The sequence below is a fragment of the Protomyctophum parallelum genome (genome assembly GCF_964188405.1).
Source record: "Protomyctophum parallelum genome assembly, chromosome: 2".
Taxonomy (NCBI): domain Eukaryota; kingdom Metazoa; phylum Chordata; class Actinopteri; order Myctophiformes; family Myctophidae; genus Protomyctophum; species Protomyctophum parallelum.
The window spans coordinates 56929143-56946944 of record NC_139699.1 but is presented as its reverse complement, the minus strand read 5'-3'; the positions used below and the strand labels follow the sequence as shown (position 1 = coordinate 56946944).

At 40.1% G+C, this 17802-nt stretch overlaps 1 protein-coding gene across 2 annotated transcripts in view; it reads right to left on the bottom strand.

The window, feature by feature from the left end:
- Nucleotides 1–17802, bottom strand: part of LOC310854935 (uncharacterized protein) — a 33233-nt gene that overhangs the window by 10653 nt on the left and 4778 nt on the right. Inside the window, exons 2-14 of one of the 2 annotated variants that reach the window (XM_083759700.1) lie at nt 16847–17047; nt 14572–14818; nt 13627–13763; nt 12458–12725; nt 11415–11555; nt 9902–9925; nt 9387–9428; nt 7828–7871; nt 7209–7293; nt 4626–4769; nt 3982–4080; nt 2117–2200; nt 283–391 (exon numbers count right to left, since the gene is read on the bottom strand). In XM_083759700.1, the coding sequence (XP_083615826.1) occupies nt 283–391; nt 2117–2200; nt 3982–4080; nt 4626–4769; nt 7209–7293; nt 7828–7871; nt 9387–9428; nt 9902–9925; nt 11415–11555; nt 12458–12725; nt 13627–13763; nt 14572–14818; nt 16847–17047 (1625 nt within the window). The remainder of the gene's footprint in view (nt 1–282; nt 392–2116; nt 2201–3981; nt 4081–4625; nt 4770–7208; nt 7294–7827; nt 7872–9386; nt 9429–9901; nt 9926–11414; nt 11556–12457; nt 12726–13626; nt 13764–14571; nt 14819–16846; nt 17048–17802) is intronic. The other variant, XM_083759701.1, reaches the window with a different exon arrangement.

The window sequence follows — 17802 nt, the reverse complement described above, 5'->3', positions numbered from 1 at the left end:
ACATGCAGCAAAGGTACGCCCTGCCTGGGAATCGATCAGAGTACGCACTGTGGTATACAGTATATGCACCTTAAATCAATTGGCCATTTGCACCCCAAAAACTTTGCTAGCATGGGAAACGGTATTGTAGCTTTATCTACCCAATTAAGTCATGGAAAATGTAATATTTTAAGTAATAAATGTATGAATATAAGTAAACCATAATTCAGACTTACCAATAGCAAGCAGGTAGTAAACGGGACATTTCATACCGACTAACACTATGTTTGAGAGGTTTCTTACCAGGCTGATTATATTGACCGCATTCATTGTAGGCATTATCAGCAGCAACCTTTTCATATTTTCCATGGCCGGTCACCAGAAATTTGTATTGTTTTCCAGAGGAGCTCCCCTAAAAATAGGAATGTTATATATTATTTTAACAATTAACCATATGTACAGTATAGTACCAGAAGTACGTTCCCCAAATTACAGACAACATTCGCTAAAAGTCTTTTGAGTTTGCATGCATCTGACCTTAATGTACATTACCCTGGCTGCAGTATCAAAATCAATCGTAGAATCACAATAACGGACAAAGACAGAATCAAGGTGGACCTTTATGAAACTTGGAGGGAGGCAGTGAAGTGATGCCAATTTGTTTTTAATTAGGCCGTCCAGCATGTATCTCTCTGTCACACAATGAATCAAATCACAACGACCTGAGGACAATTCTACAAATGTCTTTGACAGTTTTCTGAAAAACCTCATGTTTCTATGTCAGTCGTTCAAACATTTTCATGTCAAGGACCCCCAAAATTATATGTAATTGGCCGCCGACCCCCATCTGAAAATATGTTGTTCCAGGGACCCCTCCCAGAAGCAAAGATATGAGTTAAAACGTTCACTCTGAAAGAATCTATATTAAAAGATTTGCACCACATTTTTACGGCTTTTCAAAAATAGCAGATCTACAAGCTCATAGATCTGCTATTTTTCCGTAGCTAAAGTATAACATAATGCTTAAAACACCAATAGGGGTTCCCGTACATAATTACCCTGGCTAATAAGCCAGACTAATATCACACAACACTAATCCGCTGGCAGGCAATTTTTCAAGTTCATATTATCACTGTCGGGCAGAAACCTTGTCTGTCCCAAAAAACTGTTACTTTTCAGGAAATGGAAAAACAAACCTGTGTTCCAATCTGGTTAATATTAATACTTAGATTATTTTCAGACAATTGAAAACGGTGGCTTGTTAACAGGTTGAAACCTTAGAGTATACTCTAAAGACTGACTAGTCTTATATAGAATGTAAATAGATTGTGGAATTGCTAACAAGCTCATTTTAACCTTTAACCGGCACACTTTTCTTCAATTGTTTAACAATTAATTATATTTATGTTATTATTATTAATTTCAGGCAATATGCCACTATTCCTTGAGTTTGATGAGTTCAATTGAAAACCGGGAAAGCAATTTTAGATTTTTGTGTTGGCTATTCAAAATGAGCAGATAGGCCTACTATACAAGCTCACAGCATGTCACTTTGTGCGACGCTGTGAGCATGTACATATGCATTTTTTTTTTACATATAAAGTGTTGAGAACTACTGATTTAGAAGGCATTTGTAGAATTGGCCTCAGGTTTTAATGGGTGCAGTGAGAAACTTGCTTCTCCTGCTTTGGAGAGCAAAATAAGGCATGGGAAGATAATGTTGTGTTAGCAGTTTGAGGCACTACTCCTTGTCAACCAGTAGAGACATTACTACTTGTCCTGCCCAACAACAGCATTACATGAAGCTAAATATATTTCACTATTCATGTGTCAAGCTGCAACGTCTATACCTGCTGCACGTTCAAACAGGGATTATTTCAAGTGGCACAAAAATCTACAGTATGTAAAATAAACACAGAATCCATACCTCAAGACAAGAGGTCAAGATAAGACACACTTGTGAGGAGAATGGAGATCATACAGTATTCTTTAAACTTAAACATATATATATTTGTATTCTATGGCAGTTCCAAATAAGACGGTTACTTTCTATATCAAATTTCATCAAGTGAATTGTTAAATATCCTAGTTTATTTTACCATTACTTGTTATTAATTAGTTAATGCATATTGCATACCTTCCCTGCTCTTCCAGAGCAGACTGCATCACCAAGGTTCTCCCATAGATTTTTCTTGCACAGCACATCACCTGGTTTTATTTCCTGCAACCATGACAACACAATTAGCAATCATTATTAGTGAAATCAGACTACATTATACTACGACATGCGTTGAATGGTTTGTCAGTAGGGATGGAGCTCCAAACCTGATACCTGAAAAGGTCTGACAACAAAGCTTATTGAGTACTATTTAATCTGTCAATCAGATGAATATCCTTTTTTTCTTGGCCTGATGAACACCTTCCGAGGTCGAAACATGTTGGTAATATTGCCTATTATTAAATAAAGGCTTTTCCTCCATTTCACTCTGATCGTTACCTTTTTATATCTCCTGTGAGCACCTGGTTATGCTTTTTATTCCCCCTGAGATGAAGATACTGTTAACAAGTACAGTATTCATCAATCCATAAAATGTATAGTGCATTCTATACTCTAATGTAACAATATTTACTAAATTATTAGAATTTGGATAAGAACTATAGAAAATGAAATGAATAAAACTGCCAATAACCAAAGCTTTTAAAATGTCAATGAGCCACAGTACAAAAATGTCAACCAATGAAAGACTGAAGTTTGACAATTCCCCCACAAGAGGGCAGACATTTGTATATCTCAGCATCATTGACAGTGTCAGGCTGTGTATTTTAAAGAGAATGTGAGCTCAAATCCAACTAAAAAAATGTTTAAAGCAAAAAACCTTCTGCCAGGTGTTACCAATGCTGATGAAGGCTTTGTGATGAAACGTGCACATTTACCTGCAATGCGTGCCTGTGTCAACTCAATAAATTGTAATAGTGCCTAAATTACATTTCTGTGAGAGCTGGAATTCTCTTGGGCAAGATGTGTCAAGGCATTTTGATATTACCCAACTTCTGTATCGTGCCACATTTCTGGGTGAAACAACACATCACTTTGGGAGTTTATTTATTTGAAAGGTTAGGTTTGGGGTATAGGGTTAGTAATAGTAATGTCCGACATACAGTACATGTTCATGTTCACCCACCTGCGTGGCGTCGTGCTTGCGGTTATAGGGTTAGGGGTATAGGGTTAGAAATAGTAATGTCTTAGTCCGACATATGTACAGTACATGTTCACCCGTGGCTTTGTGTGGTGCCACTCAAAGTGCACTACTGGGTTGGGCTTGCTGGATGCATGGCCCAACCCCTTGTATTTCTGTCAGAAGGCTTTGAGGAGTGAAAAAACACATCCTTAACAAATTATGTATTGCAATATAAAATCCAAACAGGTGAGTTGAATGCTACTGTTTTGTCTGCTCAGAATTTTAGCCATACAACGAGGCCCCGGAAGGTAAGTGGAGTGGGCTTCTGATTCAGTGCTATGTATTAGCCTATGTAATTTAAAAAATAAAAGAAACCTCAGAGTGTATGCAGTAAGTAAACAACTGACAATAATTAATGTTTATTATATGAAATTGTATCTTGAAAGTAATGGTTAATAACATGTAACGGGTTACACAATGGAGCATTACAACTGCTTTATGACAGACAGTGTTACAACATTGTTTTTTTTTTTTTTTTTTTTTTTTTTTTTAAGATATTTTTTTTGCGGCTTACGCCTTTTATTGATTTTTTAAGGGACAGACAGTAGGCTGACAGGAAACGGGAGAGAGATGGGGGATGACATGCAGTAAAGGCCGTGTCGGGTTCGGGAGTCGAACCCGCGGCACACTGCGACTGGATTACCAGTCCGGTGCCCAGACCGTTACGCCACGGCCTGGGCACAACATTGTTTTAAAGCCACTGAATGTGAGGTGTTATCAATAACGCCTCACTTAAAGAAATACCATAATATCAATAACTCACAGCTGGTTTGGAGGGAGAACTGCTTCTGGTGCCATCCGAGCCCCCTTTCACCCACTGGTTGATGAGCTCAGCCACACCTACATTGATACCTTCTGCGTCCTGAGACAAATCAGTGTGTCAAAACATCTGGCTAGTAGTCAAATTAAATGTTGACTAAGGCCTCATTCACACGTATCAAACACTGATCAAACAAATGTTTGGTTGTTGTTTTAGGCCACCACAATGCTTTTCCAATAGGAGTCACATGGTTTGACCAAACATTTGTTTGATGGGGGGGGAGGGGGCAGAACACCACCAGCAATCAGCAATCGAACACAAATGTTTGGTCAAACCATGTGACTCCCATTGGAAAAGAATTGTGGTGGCCTAAAAAAAACAAAAGAATCACACCGTGACTAAATCAACCGTAGATTTAGTCGACTAAAATCTTATGAGGTTTAGTCGACTAAAACTAGACTATCACTAAGACATTCCAGGTGACTAAAATGTGACTAAAACTAAATGATAACTATTCAAAAGGCTATGACAAACTAAAATCCTTGCCAAAAACAACACTGGCTACTTCTACAAGGGCTTTCTGATACAGGTTATATAATACTGTCACTGTGCTGAATGAAAGCACAGCTAGATGTTGTTAACCTAACCTTTAATGCCAGAGGGACTTTCATGGAGTGTTGGTTCCAGGCGTCACCAGCCTCAAACAGGTGCTTTTTGGAGGCTACAGGCTCCGCAGGAACGGGGAGGTCCGTCAACAGCTGCCTGGCCGCAGTGACATCCTCAGAAGAGACCTGTACAAGAAAGAGACACAGTATTGGTAGGAAAAGTATTACAAGATGACAGGCTATCATAATAATATGATAGGATATAAATGTTAAACGTTCAAGTACATTTTAAATTGTATAAGTGTATATAAAGTGTATAATACAGTACAATATGATATATAATAAATATATGATAGGATGTGATCATGTGGTATTATATTATACCCAGAGTTAAAAAAAAAAACATAACTATTTTTGATAGATACAGAAATGAAGAAGAGTACTAATGGCATTACAAAAGGGGAACTATGAAGTATTGTACCATATAATTATAGTAAACCATACATTATATAAATATTATGTAATATATAGTAGGTATAGTAAACCTCATCATACATTATTAGTAGACCATTATTAGTAAACCATAACACATTATGTACTATACAAGTATAGTAAATTATTATTATTATTAACTACAATTGTTATTATCATTGGTGAACCGTGGTGCATATTGTGTACTATAAGAATGGTAAACCATACCATGTATCATATTATACTATACAATAGTAAAACCATATTACCTATTATACCATATTATAGTAAAACATATTATACCATAGATAATATACCATATACATTATAAGTAACTCATATATATTCAATAAGGATAACATAACAGAGACATATGAATCATACTCATAATATCCCCTAAATAATAACCCTTATATAGTAATCCGCCAACAATGTACCTCGGTATGCTCTTTGCTATATACAATTACAATTTACAATAAATAATTAATCAATTATACTGTATACGCGATACATTTTTTCATCGGATATCGATAATTTATTTTTCTTTGAGAAACTGTATTTCTTTTATAGATAGAAACTTGTACCATACTTAATAATATTTTTTTACTTGCATAAAGTAGGTAGGTAGCAAATAGTTAAACCTATTAATTCAACATTTCAAACGTTCCTTAACAGAGAAACTGAGATTTGACAATTTGTAGCGGTCGAAAGTACTTGTGCGCTCTGCTTGCACACTAGTAGGCCATAATGGCCTACTAGTGTGCAACAAGCAAGTATGCACTCGACAGAGTGCAGTTCTAGTTTATATGTATGTTTATATATATGAATATGTGTAGATGAATGTATATATCTAAGGACAACATGAATGTATGCACTGTGTAGGCAGATAGATGTCCCATCAGTCTGCGTAGGTGCACCTAAATATACAAATGGATTCCAGGGGTAGGGCCTGACAAGCCTATGGCTTCCCCCTAGACCATTTTCGGATATCGGACAGGACATAAGCAAAGGACACTCAAAAGGAGTAGAGAAAAAAAAAGGAAATTATGTGTGCCATGTATGAACATTCCGAAAATAAAACTGAACTGAACTGAATTATGTTTTATGATAAAGACAAGATAAGGTATACCGTAATAAAATATATTATTAATTTATTTGATATTATACAGTACCAAGATCTATTGGCTTATACAGTACAAATAATGCACTGTAGTATAGCATTATGCAGAGGGCATTTGAGGACCATTGTCACCCTTGCCATGTCAGTGCAAGGGTTCCCATCTATAACTAGCAAAGGGTTAACATCATTAACTAGTCGGTGCAGAACACTGTTTCGCTTGCATAGGGCCAATCGCACAGCCCGTTGGACCAATCAGCTAATCGCACAGCCCATTGGACCAATTAGCACCAAGTGTATTGTGCATGTGCACACTGCCAGTAGTAGGCCAGCAATATGTTTTATATTTCTTTTTTAAATAGTCAATAGTCTTTTCAATAAAAAAAAATATCCAAAACAAAACTATATATATATATATAATGATATTTCTTTCACCAAAAAGTTTATACCAATTTATGACTATTAAAGTATTAATATTAATAAAAAAAATATATATATTTGCCTAAGTCACAAAACCATGGAACTTAGGCCAAGAAAATTGCCCATGTTGCCTAAGTCACACTCTTGAGATAAGCCACTTGGGCGATTTTACCAGAGGTGGCCACTGTCATGAGGAGCCGACTAAAGGCTCATTCATAGTCTGTATTTTCGCTGGTGAGGTGACCACCGAACTACAACATGACGTCACGAGCCGCGGTGAAGAGCAAACCACCGCCCCAGCCCTTCTCTCTGTTTTTACTCACCACCGCTCAACGTTATTTCAGCTCCAGTGGTCACCTCACCACCGAAAATCCAGACTATGAATGAGCCTTTAGGCCCAAAACAATATTTCCCTCAAACAATGACTTGGGCCATTAGTTTAAGAAGGTGACGATATTGAACTTGAATTTCATATTGGCGGTCAGATGAGGCTGAAACCTTGCAGAGCCATGATAGATGACCGACTGGCCACATGCAGTCCGACATCCACATGGGATCCACGCGGTTATTAAACCTCATCTTGCATTTGTCTCCAGAGGTTGTGGTACAGTACTTACCTTGACAGCATGCGTGTACTGCTCCAGCCTGTTGTCAATCTTGGCAACAGTCAAAGGAGGTGGTGTCTTCTTCACACCGTCGGTGCTTTACAAAGAACGGGATACAATTGTTGTTGGTCAAGGAATATGACTAGTTATAGAGTAGGGCTTTAAGCAACTAGTCGACTATTCAACTAGTCGACTAGTAAATCGACTAGCCTACCTGTACCTTCTTGGTACTAGTTGACTATAGTTGATAAGAAAAAAAAATGTTTTTTTCCCCCCGTTTTTGTAGGCCTCAAGATCAGCTAGATTATAGTTATAGTCACCAATGTACACAGTTTATAAATGTACAACTATTATTAAAAAATAAAATAAAAGCCCCAAGTTATACTCTTATCTATTTTGGGGTTTGAGCAGATAATGAAATACATTAAATAAATGAATATAATAAGGTTCAAGGTTTAACTTAAATGAAACATTAAGCCACTGCAGAAGTCTCACTGTTCACTCATTCATTATCTAGACATTAGTAACAAGAAGTTATTCAAGTAAATTGCTTTGCCACTGCACAAGAGCAAATATTATCAGTGGACAAGGACAATGGACATCAAAGTAAAAAATAAAACATTGGCCTCACCCGTTCTTCAGAGAGCGACTCAGACACTCTGTTCTCTCAGTGATCTAAATATGAACCAAGATTGGATATACAATTAAAACTGGGGTCCTTTTTTTATTGAGAATCACTGGTCTAGAGTAGGGAGCCATTCGATTAATGACATGAACACCTACATTCTGGCATATGGCATAATAGGTGAACCTTTGGTAAAAAGATATTTGGTGTAGAGGGAAAAATGGACGGGCCAAGTACAGATCCCTGGGGGACATTGCTCAAGAAGTATAGTTTTGGTGGTGGTTAATGACACAAAACAGTAAAGCGCTAACCTTGAAACACTATGCATTATTCAAAACTGTAAAACAACTCCACCTAGTGGTAATTGTGTCACCTGCTAGTTTGTGCCTGCGGATTTTAAAGTTTAATGCCCCAGGGACCAAAAAAAAATATATTTACTGTATCTATAGTTCCAGGAGGCAGGAGCTCTCACTGATTAAAAGGTTGAAATGTGAATTGAATTTAGGAATATGAAATCAGACAACAGTATGTTGTTGCAGAATTTATAGAGCATACCTCAATGAATATTTCACTGACTGTACAGAATAGAGGGTATGCACGTGACATCCTCGTACCTGGAAGTTATGCGGGAGCCGGGAACGCCCACTGAGTGGCAAAACACTACTTTCTGGCCTTGACAGCCCATTCATCCAAACAGAAAAGTCCTGTCTGATTGCATTAACAATGTTAAACTCACCAACATTGCAGCTGTATGAAAATATTGAATTATCCTCTATCTGCAAAGTTTTTGTTTCATAAAAATTAGGGATGCACCGAAAGGGAAATTATTGGCCGAAACCGAATACCGAATATAGGAAACAGTTGGCCGAAAACCGAATACCGCATATCCCAATATTATTAATATTATATATGTTTTTTCCTACCATTGCTGTCATGGCCGTACCTTAAAGCTACCTGATTTATGGCAAAATAAATGGTTATGGCAAAACTTAACTTAAATAATAATCACTATTATGGGTCCAGAAAACATTTATTCCGCTCTTTTGAATGCATTAATTGCATACACTATTCGGTGATATATTGAAACCGAATAGGCAGAAAATGCGTTTTTAGCCATTTTCTGCGGCCGAAGATTCTGTGCATCACTAATAAAAATCCACCATAGAAACGTTATGAGCTACTTTCTGTCAAGAAATGCCCTGCATTTGATCATTTTTAAGTGTCAGAGTTTGGAAGTGCTCGTTTTCAATAACACAACATTTCGCTGACTCCTGCATTATGTGACATTTAGAAACAGGTGGTACACAGGACGGTTGAGTGATTTCCAACGAGCGCTTCCAAACGCCAACACTCCATGCTGCTCAACGTTTTGCCACTAGGTCTAGATGAGGGGGGCGTGTCCTGATGGGAAAATCATGCATGTGCATACTCTCAGTCTCTATACAGGGCTGCAGGTCTCTCAGGTTTCTCTGTGTTCATTTATCCATTTGTAACTCAGAGACTATTACTAGAACTAAAAGGACCCTTCCATTAGTATAAATTAAATTAACAGACTGTACACTCACCGTGCATGTGCTCTCAGCTGTGACTCTGGCCTCCATCTCATTCTGCATAACACAGGAAGGCAGAACATTAAATACATGAACTAAAGAATGTCTTTTGTAACAGATTATTCTCAGACATTTCTGCTTCATTAAAATCGCAAAGAGAGAAGAAGAAAATACATGCGACACAGGTTATAACCTGGATTAGCACAGTACCAATGTAGCACAGGCAATACCTGGCGTGTAGAGCCGAAAATGGTTTGGCCTTCTCACTTAAGCAAGGCAGACACTATTGGCACAATGGCATCATGCACAGCAAAAGCTGGCTTGTCTGGATTAGAGCGTTTGTTGGCTGTATAACAAAACACCACTATATCCACATAACACCACATTGTTTGCAATGGACGACTCCTGCAGACAGTTTGGCAACTCAAAGTAAGTTGCCAGCTCATAACTCACATAACACTCATACAGTATATAACACAGTATAAAGCGCAGCACAGGAGCATAACTGATGACACATGCGTGCAACTTACTGGATAGAACTGAATGAGAAGTTTCTAGCGGGGTGGCATGTGGAGCATGAAAGAGACAAGACATCTGAACATGACTGACAGAACTACATTGTTGTAATTTACCTCCACCAACATACCATTTTTGATTGTTTAGCTTTAGGCAAAATTATACTCAAATGCAGTTGGTCAGATTTTCATTCAACTTAATGGTGAGAATGAACAGGAGTAGAGGCTGGCAATCAATGTAAAGGTCACAACCCTGGATGGGTGGACTTTCATGCTACTTTGTGGTAATGTATACTGGCCAAAGACCTGATTCACCTTTGAGTCAAAATGGTCAAAGGTCAGGTTGAAATAACATTTGCATAGTTTTGGCGGAGATATGCTCTTTGTATTTGTATACTTCTGTTGGTTTGTTGACCGGGCCGGCATCCTAGATTTTGTATAGTTTACATAGGTTTTGAGATTCTACACAGTCTCTGTGCATTTGATGCATTACCTTGCTTACATTAAATATCACTCATCGATCACTCTGGATTCTGAGCGTCTGCTATTATTCCTAAATTGTAATTGTTTTATTACATTTATAGTTTAGAAAGATGAGTGAGATGTGCTGTAATGGATTGTCATGCTCCACGCCGGCAGGATGAATCCTATACCAATAGTATTGAGTTGACCCCACGGCCTCTCATCTAGCGCCACCTATAGGCCAAATGTTCCACTTCCACACATATACATCTCAAAATATAACAGGCAGATTGCTGTGAAGCTTGCTTGCTGACACATTCATGTTTCTCAGAGGATCCCATGACTTTTCCTCTGCCACAATTTTCTTTTTACTTTGAACACAAGATATCTCATAATATAACTAGAAAAAGTTCCCCACAGGTCTCCACCAGGCCAGGTCAGGTTGTGGTGTTATAATAGGCCAATGTGAAAAGGGTGCCATTTGTTCTTATGCCTTTGATGGCAATTGGATGATTTGAGGCATTTGGTTCCAAAAATGTGTTTTGCAAAAATTCACCTGTTTGTGGTGCTATAATAGGCCAATGTGAAAAGGGTGGGATATATAAATTGCACGCTGCGTTCATGATTTGAGGCTTTTTGTTCAAAACGGGCCAATCCTGCAAACTTCGAAAGCCAATGTTAGGATGGAAAAATCTGGAGGAGTAATATAATTTCTTTTGGGGCAGAGGTTCATCGTTGGCATCCAGGGAGTGTGTGTGCAAAATTTGGCATCGACCAGGTTAACGGTGACACACACACACACACACACACACACACACACACACACACACACACACACACACACACACACACACACACACACACACACACACACACACACACACACACACACACACACACACACACACACACACACACACACACACACACACACACACACACACACACACACACGTCTTAGCATTATGTGTATGTCCCTTGCATATTGTAAAGAACTCTTAGGTACATTATGTATAAAAGATCCTTGGATTTATTTTATTTATTATTACTTATTAACTAAGATTACCTTAAATGTTGGACTCATGGGACTAAAAGGGTTTATCGATTGCTCCTCTTCATTGCTAGTAGTGCAGAGTGTTGCTGAGCGTTTCTCCTGATTCACCCCCTGCGTCCCCCTCAGCTCCGGGTTCACCCTCTCTCTGTCCTCCTATGGGTAGAGTGGAACACTAATAGATTCAGTGTTCAAAACTACAGCAGTACCCCAGACACTACATGGATACAACTGGCTCTAAAACACGCCAGCGTTCATTTACCTCCGAGTGTGTACAAATGGAATCAAATATCCAACTGGCTACAGTTATAGCGGTATATAACAATTTGTCATGAAAGGAGTAGCTCTGGTCCATAGCTCTAATGCGTTTCATTTAGAGCTATGTTACTCTCAACTTCCGCAGTCCGCTGCTCGCATGAATGCAGACCAGCCTCTCCTCTTTAGCGTAAATAAAAAGAGCGTTTTTGCTACTCACCAAAACAAAGGCAGGTCGTGTCATTAGAAAGCCTCTTACCTTAGTGGACGCACTCTTAGCCCCCCACCACATGTAATGTTTGGCCAAAAGGGTTATTTTGTTTCTACCGAAAAGATTATACTTTTAGTTACTCCACTGCGCCTTCTACCGATATTGCCCAGAGAATTGCCTCATAGAGAATATTTTTCCTCTGGTGAAAAAAAAATCCCTTTCTGGCCAAAAAGTTACAGTTTATACGTGTGGTGGGGGGCTCAGAGTGCGTCCACTAAGGAAAGTAGGCTTTCTAATGACACATCCCGCCTTTGTTTTGGTGAGTAGAAAAAACGTTCTTTTTATTTACGCTAAAGAGGAGAGGCTGGTCTGCATTCATGCGAGCGGTGGAAGTTGAGAGTAACATAGCTCTAAATGCAATGCATTAGAGCTATGGACCAGAGCTATGAAAGGAGTAACAGTCTGCCACTTACACAAATTACGCAATCGTTATAGTAAGTAACAGGAGTTTATGGTATAGAAGATATATTATAGATGGTAGTCGTAGTAGTAGCAGCAGCAGGAGTGTTTTTATATTAAACCTGTCGCCCACCTCCTCTGGGATGGGATTGTGCTCCTCCTCCAGCTTATTGACACTGCATCTCTCCTCCCGTCTGTGGTTGAGGTCTCCCGTTCCCTGCTCCTCCTCCTCCACCTCCTCCTTTTCCACTCGGCACCCCAGCTCCTCCAGAGCCAGCTCCTCCAGAGCCTGCTCCCGTTTGGCCATGTGACACCGTCGGCCCTCGTCCAGTCTCCTCTCTCTTTCTGTCAAAGCTTCTGCCTCCACTCCATAGCCCTGCACTTTTTGTTCAGCCAGCCCACTGAAGCAGCGAGGGGGAGATATTGTAATTGGAAATTGCCAATAGGCTTCAACCCAGGACCTTTCCTGGTTTTCCCCCAACATATAGCTCCACAAGCCGTGGCAAACCGGTTTTTATGGGTTGCAAGTAAATATTGTGTTTTTTGTTTTCCTACAAAAACCTTTAAAACCTTCCCAAAAAAGTAACACATTTAAAAGAAAACATCAAAAGTTTTCAGAAATGTGCAAGATTTAAGGCCTATTCTTAAGGCTCATACATGGTCTGGATTTTCGGTGGTTAGGTGACCACCGAACTACAACATGACGTCACGAGCCGTGGTGAAAAGCAAACCACCGCCACCGCTCCAGCCCTTCTCTCTGTTTTTACTCACCACCGCTCAACGTTATTTCAGCTCCGGTGGTCAGCTCACCACCGGAGCGGTGGTCAGCTCACCACCGAAAATCCAGACTATGAATAGGCCTATAGTCTGCAAATTGCAACTCTAGATTTTTTAAAATAATGGGATGAATCTAGAGTTGCAATACCCTCCATTGACTCCCCACTCATCCAATTTGCGTTAGCGATCTGCTTGTATTAAACAAGGTTAAACTCACCAACATTGCAGCTCTATGCCAAACTTGAATTATCCTCTTTCAATCTGCCGAGCTTTTGTTTCATAAAAATCCACCGTAGACACCGTTATGAGCTACTTTCTGTCAAGAAATTCTCTGCAGGTGATTCTTTTTCTAATTGGAGTTTGGAACACCAAAAATAGGCCTTCTACAAGCCCACAATACATATTTTGATGACACGTTCATGTTTGTTGACTGTTTGCCTAATTCTCAAAATGTTTGGATATTGTGAAATGCCCCAGAATATGGATGCTATAGGGTTCATGTGGTTAAGCTGCATGTGTTCTTACCATGGTTTTATTGTTAGAAGGTTCTGGTAGGAGGTTCTGTCTGCTGTGTGGCCATTGGTATGCCAGGGCCTGGCATCCTGTGGCATGAATACTGTGGAGCTGTACGACATCTTCACTTCCTTTTTATTGACGCATATCTGGAAGAAGAAGCCAAAATATTAAAGTAGTGGGTTTTCAAACTTTTTCAAGTCAACAACCCAAAAATGTATTTTGCAATGGAAGCCCCCCCATTAGAAAACATTTAGTGCCAGAGCCCCCGATATATATTTGAGTTGTTAAAGCTCACAATGTGTCGCATTGCGATGCGTTGTGAGCTTGTAGACGGTCTATTTTCAAACAGTCGATGTAAAGGGTTGAAGTGATTTTTAAGCTATACGAGGATGGCCTGGAACCCCTCAAGGGAGTCCCCGGACTCCACATTGAGAACCATGGATGTGGAACATAGATTATTTTGAAAAAACATTTAATCTTAATGCTTGATGTAAATCTCCCAAACATAACTATCCGTGTTTGAAAAGGCACATCGTGACCCACAACGAAGCCATTTATTGACAAGCATAGACAGTAAAGAATGGCGTGAGCTCAATTCTGACCGGAGTAAAATCTTCCGTTAACATATCATTTAGTAGAGTCTAGATTGTAAACGTGATGGAAATTAAAGCTGGAATGCAAAACTTGTTTGAATTGATACATTGTTATTTAAACAAAACATGCATAGTAAAGTAGATTTATAACTAGCACATCTGCAGAGGTTGTAGGTGGTCTCCCTACTGTTCCATTGACAGATTTAGATCCTTGAGTCGAGTAGGACACCTACTGGTGTCGTTCTGTATTAGCTTAGTGGTAGAAATGTGGTCTCTCATTCAGGAGACCAGCTGGTTCCAATTAAACTTCTAATACTAGACTGCAGTTTTAACACTGAGGATTTATTGTTGGATGGATGACCTTTTCGTCCTGGTGTGTTCTTGAAGCTTCACAGGAGAGGTCGCTTCCTTCTCCCACAGCTTCCTTCTCCTCCTCCTCCTCCTCCGACGGCCTGGAATCTAGTTTGGGTGCCTGGGGCATGGCCTTTTGAGTCCTCCAGTCCTCCTGCTCATCCAGGGGGCGCTGGTTATTACGTGTCCAGTCGCTGAAGCCCTCGTCTTCCTCCACGGCAGCCGGCTGCTGGCTGGCCTTCAACTCTGTGTCACACCTGGAGGAAACAGAGGGCACGGGGCACTTTTTTTTACTTTGGCTTCTTGGCTTCTGAAGTGTGTAATTGGAGCAACCATGCCAATTAGTCACACATTCACTTTCCTTACAGTCAGCATTTGGAATAACACAAGCTCTAATTTGTTTTGCAGGTAACTTACAACCAATAAAGTCCTATAAAAACGTCCATATAATATTAAGCAGTGCACTTTGTCTGCTGTAATGTTCTCATATTATACTGTGCGACTTTATGCCCTGTAATGTAGTGTCATGTCTATTTGCCTTTTTGCCTGCTGTCTTGAGCCCAAACCCATTTTGGACGGGAACGCCTTTTGGTGTTTTAAGCATTATGTAATAATATTACATAATGTATGTAGATCTGTATGTAGATATGTAGATCTGCTATTTTTCAACAGCTAAAGTATATTATACTTTAGCTGTTGAAAAATAGCAGATCTACAAGCTCGTAACGGGGCACTCTGTCTGCTATTTTTGAAAAATCGTGAGAATGTGGCACAAATCTTTGAATATATACAGTATATTCTTTCAGAGCAAACGTTTTTAACTAAAATCTTTGCTTCTTCATTTCAGATATGGTCCGCAGCCAAATACAGATAATTCTGGGGGTTCTTGGCATGACAATGTTTGAGAATGACTGTCATAGAAACATTGTTTTTTCAGAAAACTGTCAGGATTTAGAAGACATTTGTAGAATCGTCCTCAGGTTTAAATGGGTTAAGAGGTTTATGTTGCGTTGTTATCGATTCGTCACAGCACAGGTAGTATGTCAAAGAAATGTACCCTTATGAACCAACAATGTAGCATACAGTAAGTAGTTCCATCACCATTGGAAATGAAAATTTGACTAAATGTAATTGTCATTATTTTAAGGCCACTTATTAGTGTTATAAATAAGAGAAATATAAGGTTTACCCTGTGGGTAAAATGTGTACAACGCTGCTCTACAATGACATTACACCGAGGGCATCATGTTTCACATGAACACAGACAAAACAATTACACATTAACCCATTTAGGCCTGACGTCGAAAAAAAACCTAGGTTTCTATATCAGTGGTGCTCAATCTTTCATGTCAAGGATCCCAAAGATGTATTTGGCCTCCGACCCCCATCTGAAAATATGTTATTCCAGGAACCCCTAAGAAGCATCCTGCCAGATGGAAGGAGCTGATATTCAGAATGCAGAATGTGGGAGGGGTCCGATAAGATTGTCTTTGCATGAATTTAACCACTTAAACCCCAGCACAGAAAATAGCAGATGGACAATAACAGAAAACTGAAAATTCACCAGTATAGAGCCTTGAGGGACTCCGGTCAACCATATGGGGTTTAGTCCAATTAGTACCGTCATGACTGTGTGTGGACCAGCAGGGACATTTGTCAATGGGACGCACCAGGAGATTGCCAAGCAAAACCAAACCAAACCAAACTTCAATCTGATGATAATCTCAATATCTGTTCTGTATTGTAATCACCAGTTTCATACCCTAAGTAAGTCTTACAGACATTTTATTAATTAATACTGTAGCGGGCGTAGCCTGTAGACAGGCGGAATCAAACATTTCTGATCATCAGCGGTGACGTCACATCGGGAACGTCTCCCTGCATTTATTTTGAACGGAACAAGTCAACTGGTGTACAATGACATCATTGCGAGGCTTTTAACAGTCAACCTAGCAGCCTCATGCTGGAAATAATTAGGGGTATGGTTAATTATACTGAAACATTGGTTTTGCAATGAAGTAGTTATGATTCTGATTCCAAGTATGTAGCCCAAATTTCTCTCACATGTGGTTATTTATGTATTGCGGGTTTGGTGCACGCGCACACACACGCACGGCGTCGCACGCGCACACGCACGCACAGTTATTGCTTAAACTTACGTGGCTTCCTGCGGCAGGATGCTATTATGTTGTGCGAGGGTCGTGGCTTCCTGCGACAGGAGGCCATTATGTTGTGTGAGGGTCGTGGCTTCCTGCGACAGGAGGCCATTATGTTGTGTGAGCGTCGTGGCTTCCTGCGACAGGAGGCCATTATGTTGTGTGAGGGTTGTGGCTTCCTGCGACAGGAGGCCATTATGTTGTGTGAGGGTTGTGGGCGTCATGGGACCCCTCGTAGGACCCCCCTGTCCTGTCTGTTTCTCCCTGGCTCGTCTCCTTTGCTCCTTTGCCAGCTCCTCAGCATCCTCCAGACTGCGCTGGGCCGTCACCCTGTGTGAAGGAAGGGCACAGAGAGAATGAGACAGGACCCTCCAGACTATACGCTGGGCCGTCACCCTGTGTGAAGGAAGGGCACAGAGAGAATGAGACAGGACCCTCCAGACTATACGCTGGTCCGTCACCCTGTGTGAAGGAAGGGCACAGAGAGAATGAGACAGGACCCTCCAGACTATACGCTGGGCCGTCACCCTGTGTGAAGGAAGGGCACAGAGAGAATGAGACAGGACCCTCCAGACTATACGCTGGGCCGTCACCCTGTGTGAAGGAAGGGCACAGAGAGAATGAGACAGGACCCTCCAGACTATACGCTGGGCCGTCACCCTGTGTGAAGGAAGGGCACAGAGAGAATGAGACAGGACCCTCCAGACTATACGCTCATACGCTACATGATCATATTAATTTTACTTCTTTTTTTTACATATTCCACATCAGAAAAGAAAAGAAAAAAAAATCATTAAAACGGCATCAAGGCCAGCCAAAATACATTTTATTCGACTAAATCAACTGTAGATTTAGTCGACTAAAACTAGACTCACAGTAAAACTATCAGAATTTGCTGCCAAAAACACTGGTTTCCAATAAATATCACCAATGCCCATTTGAGGCTTATGCCTGATTTAGACTTAGTTGTGCACCGATGTCGCACTGCATTGTGAGCTTGTAGATCTGCTATTTTCGGCAAGTGAAAACCGCGTGCAGCAATGTATGCATCACCCTTTAGAAATACTACACGAGTCTGGCTAGTT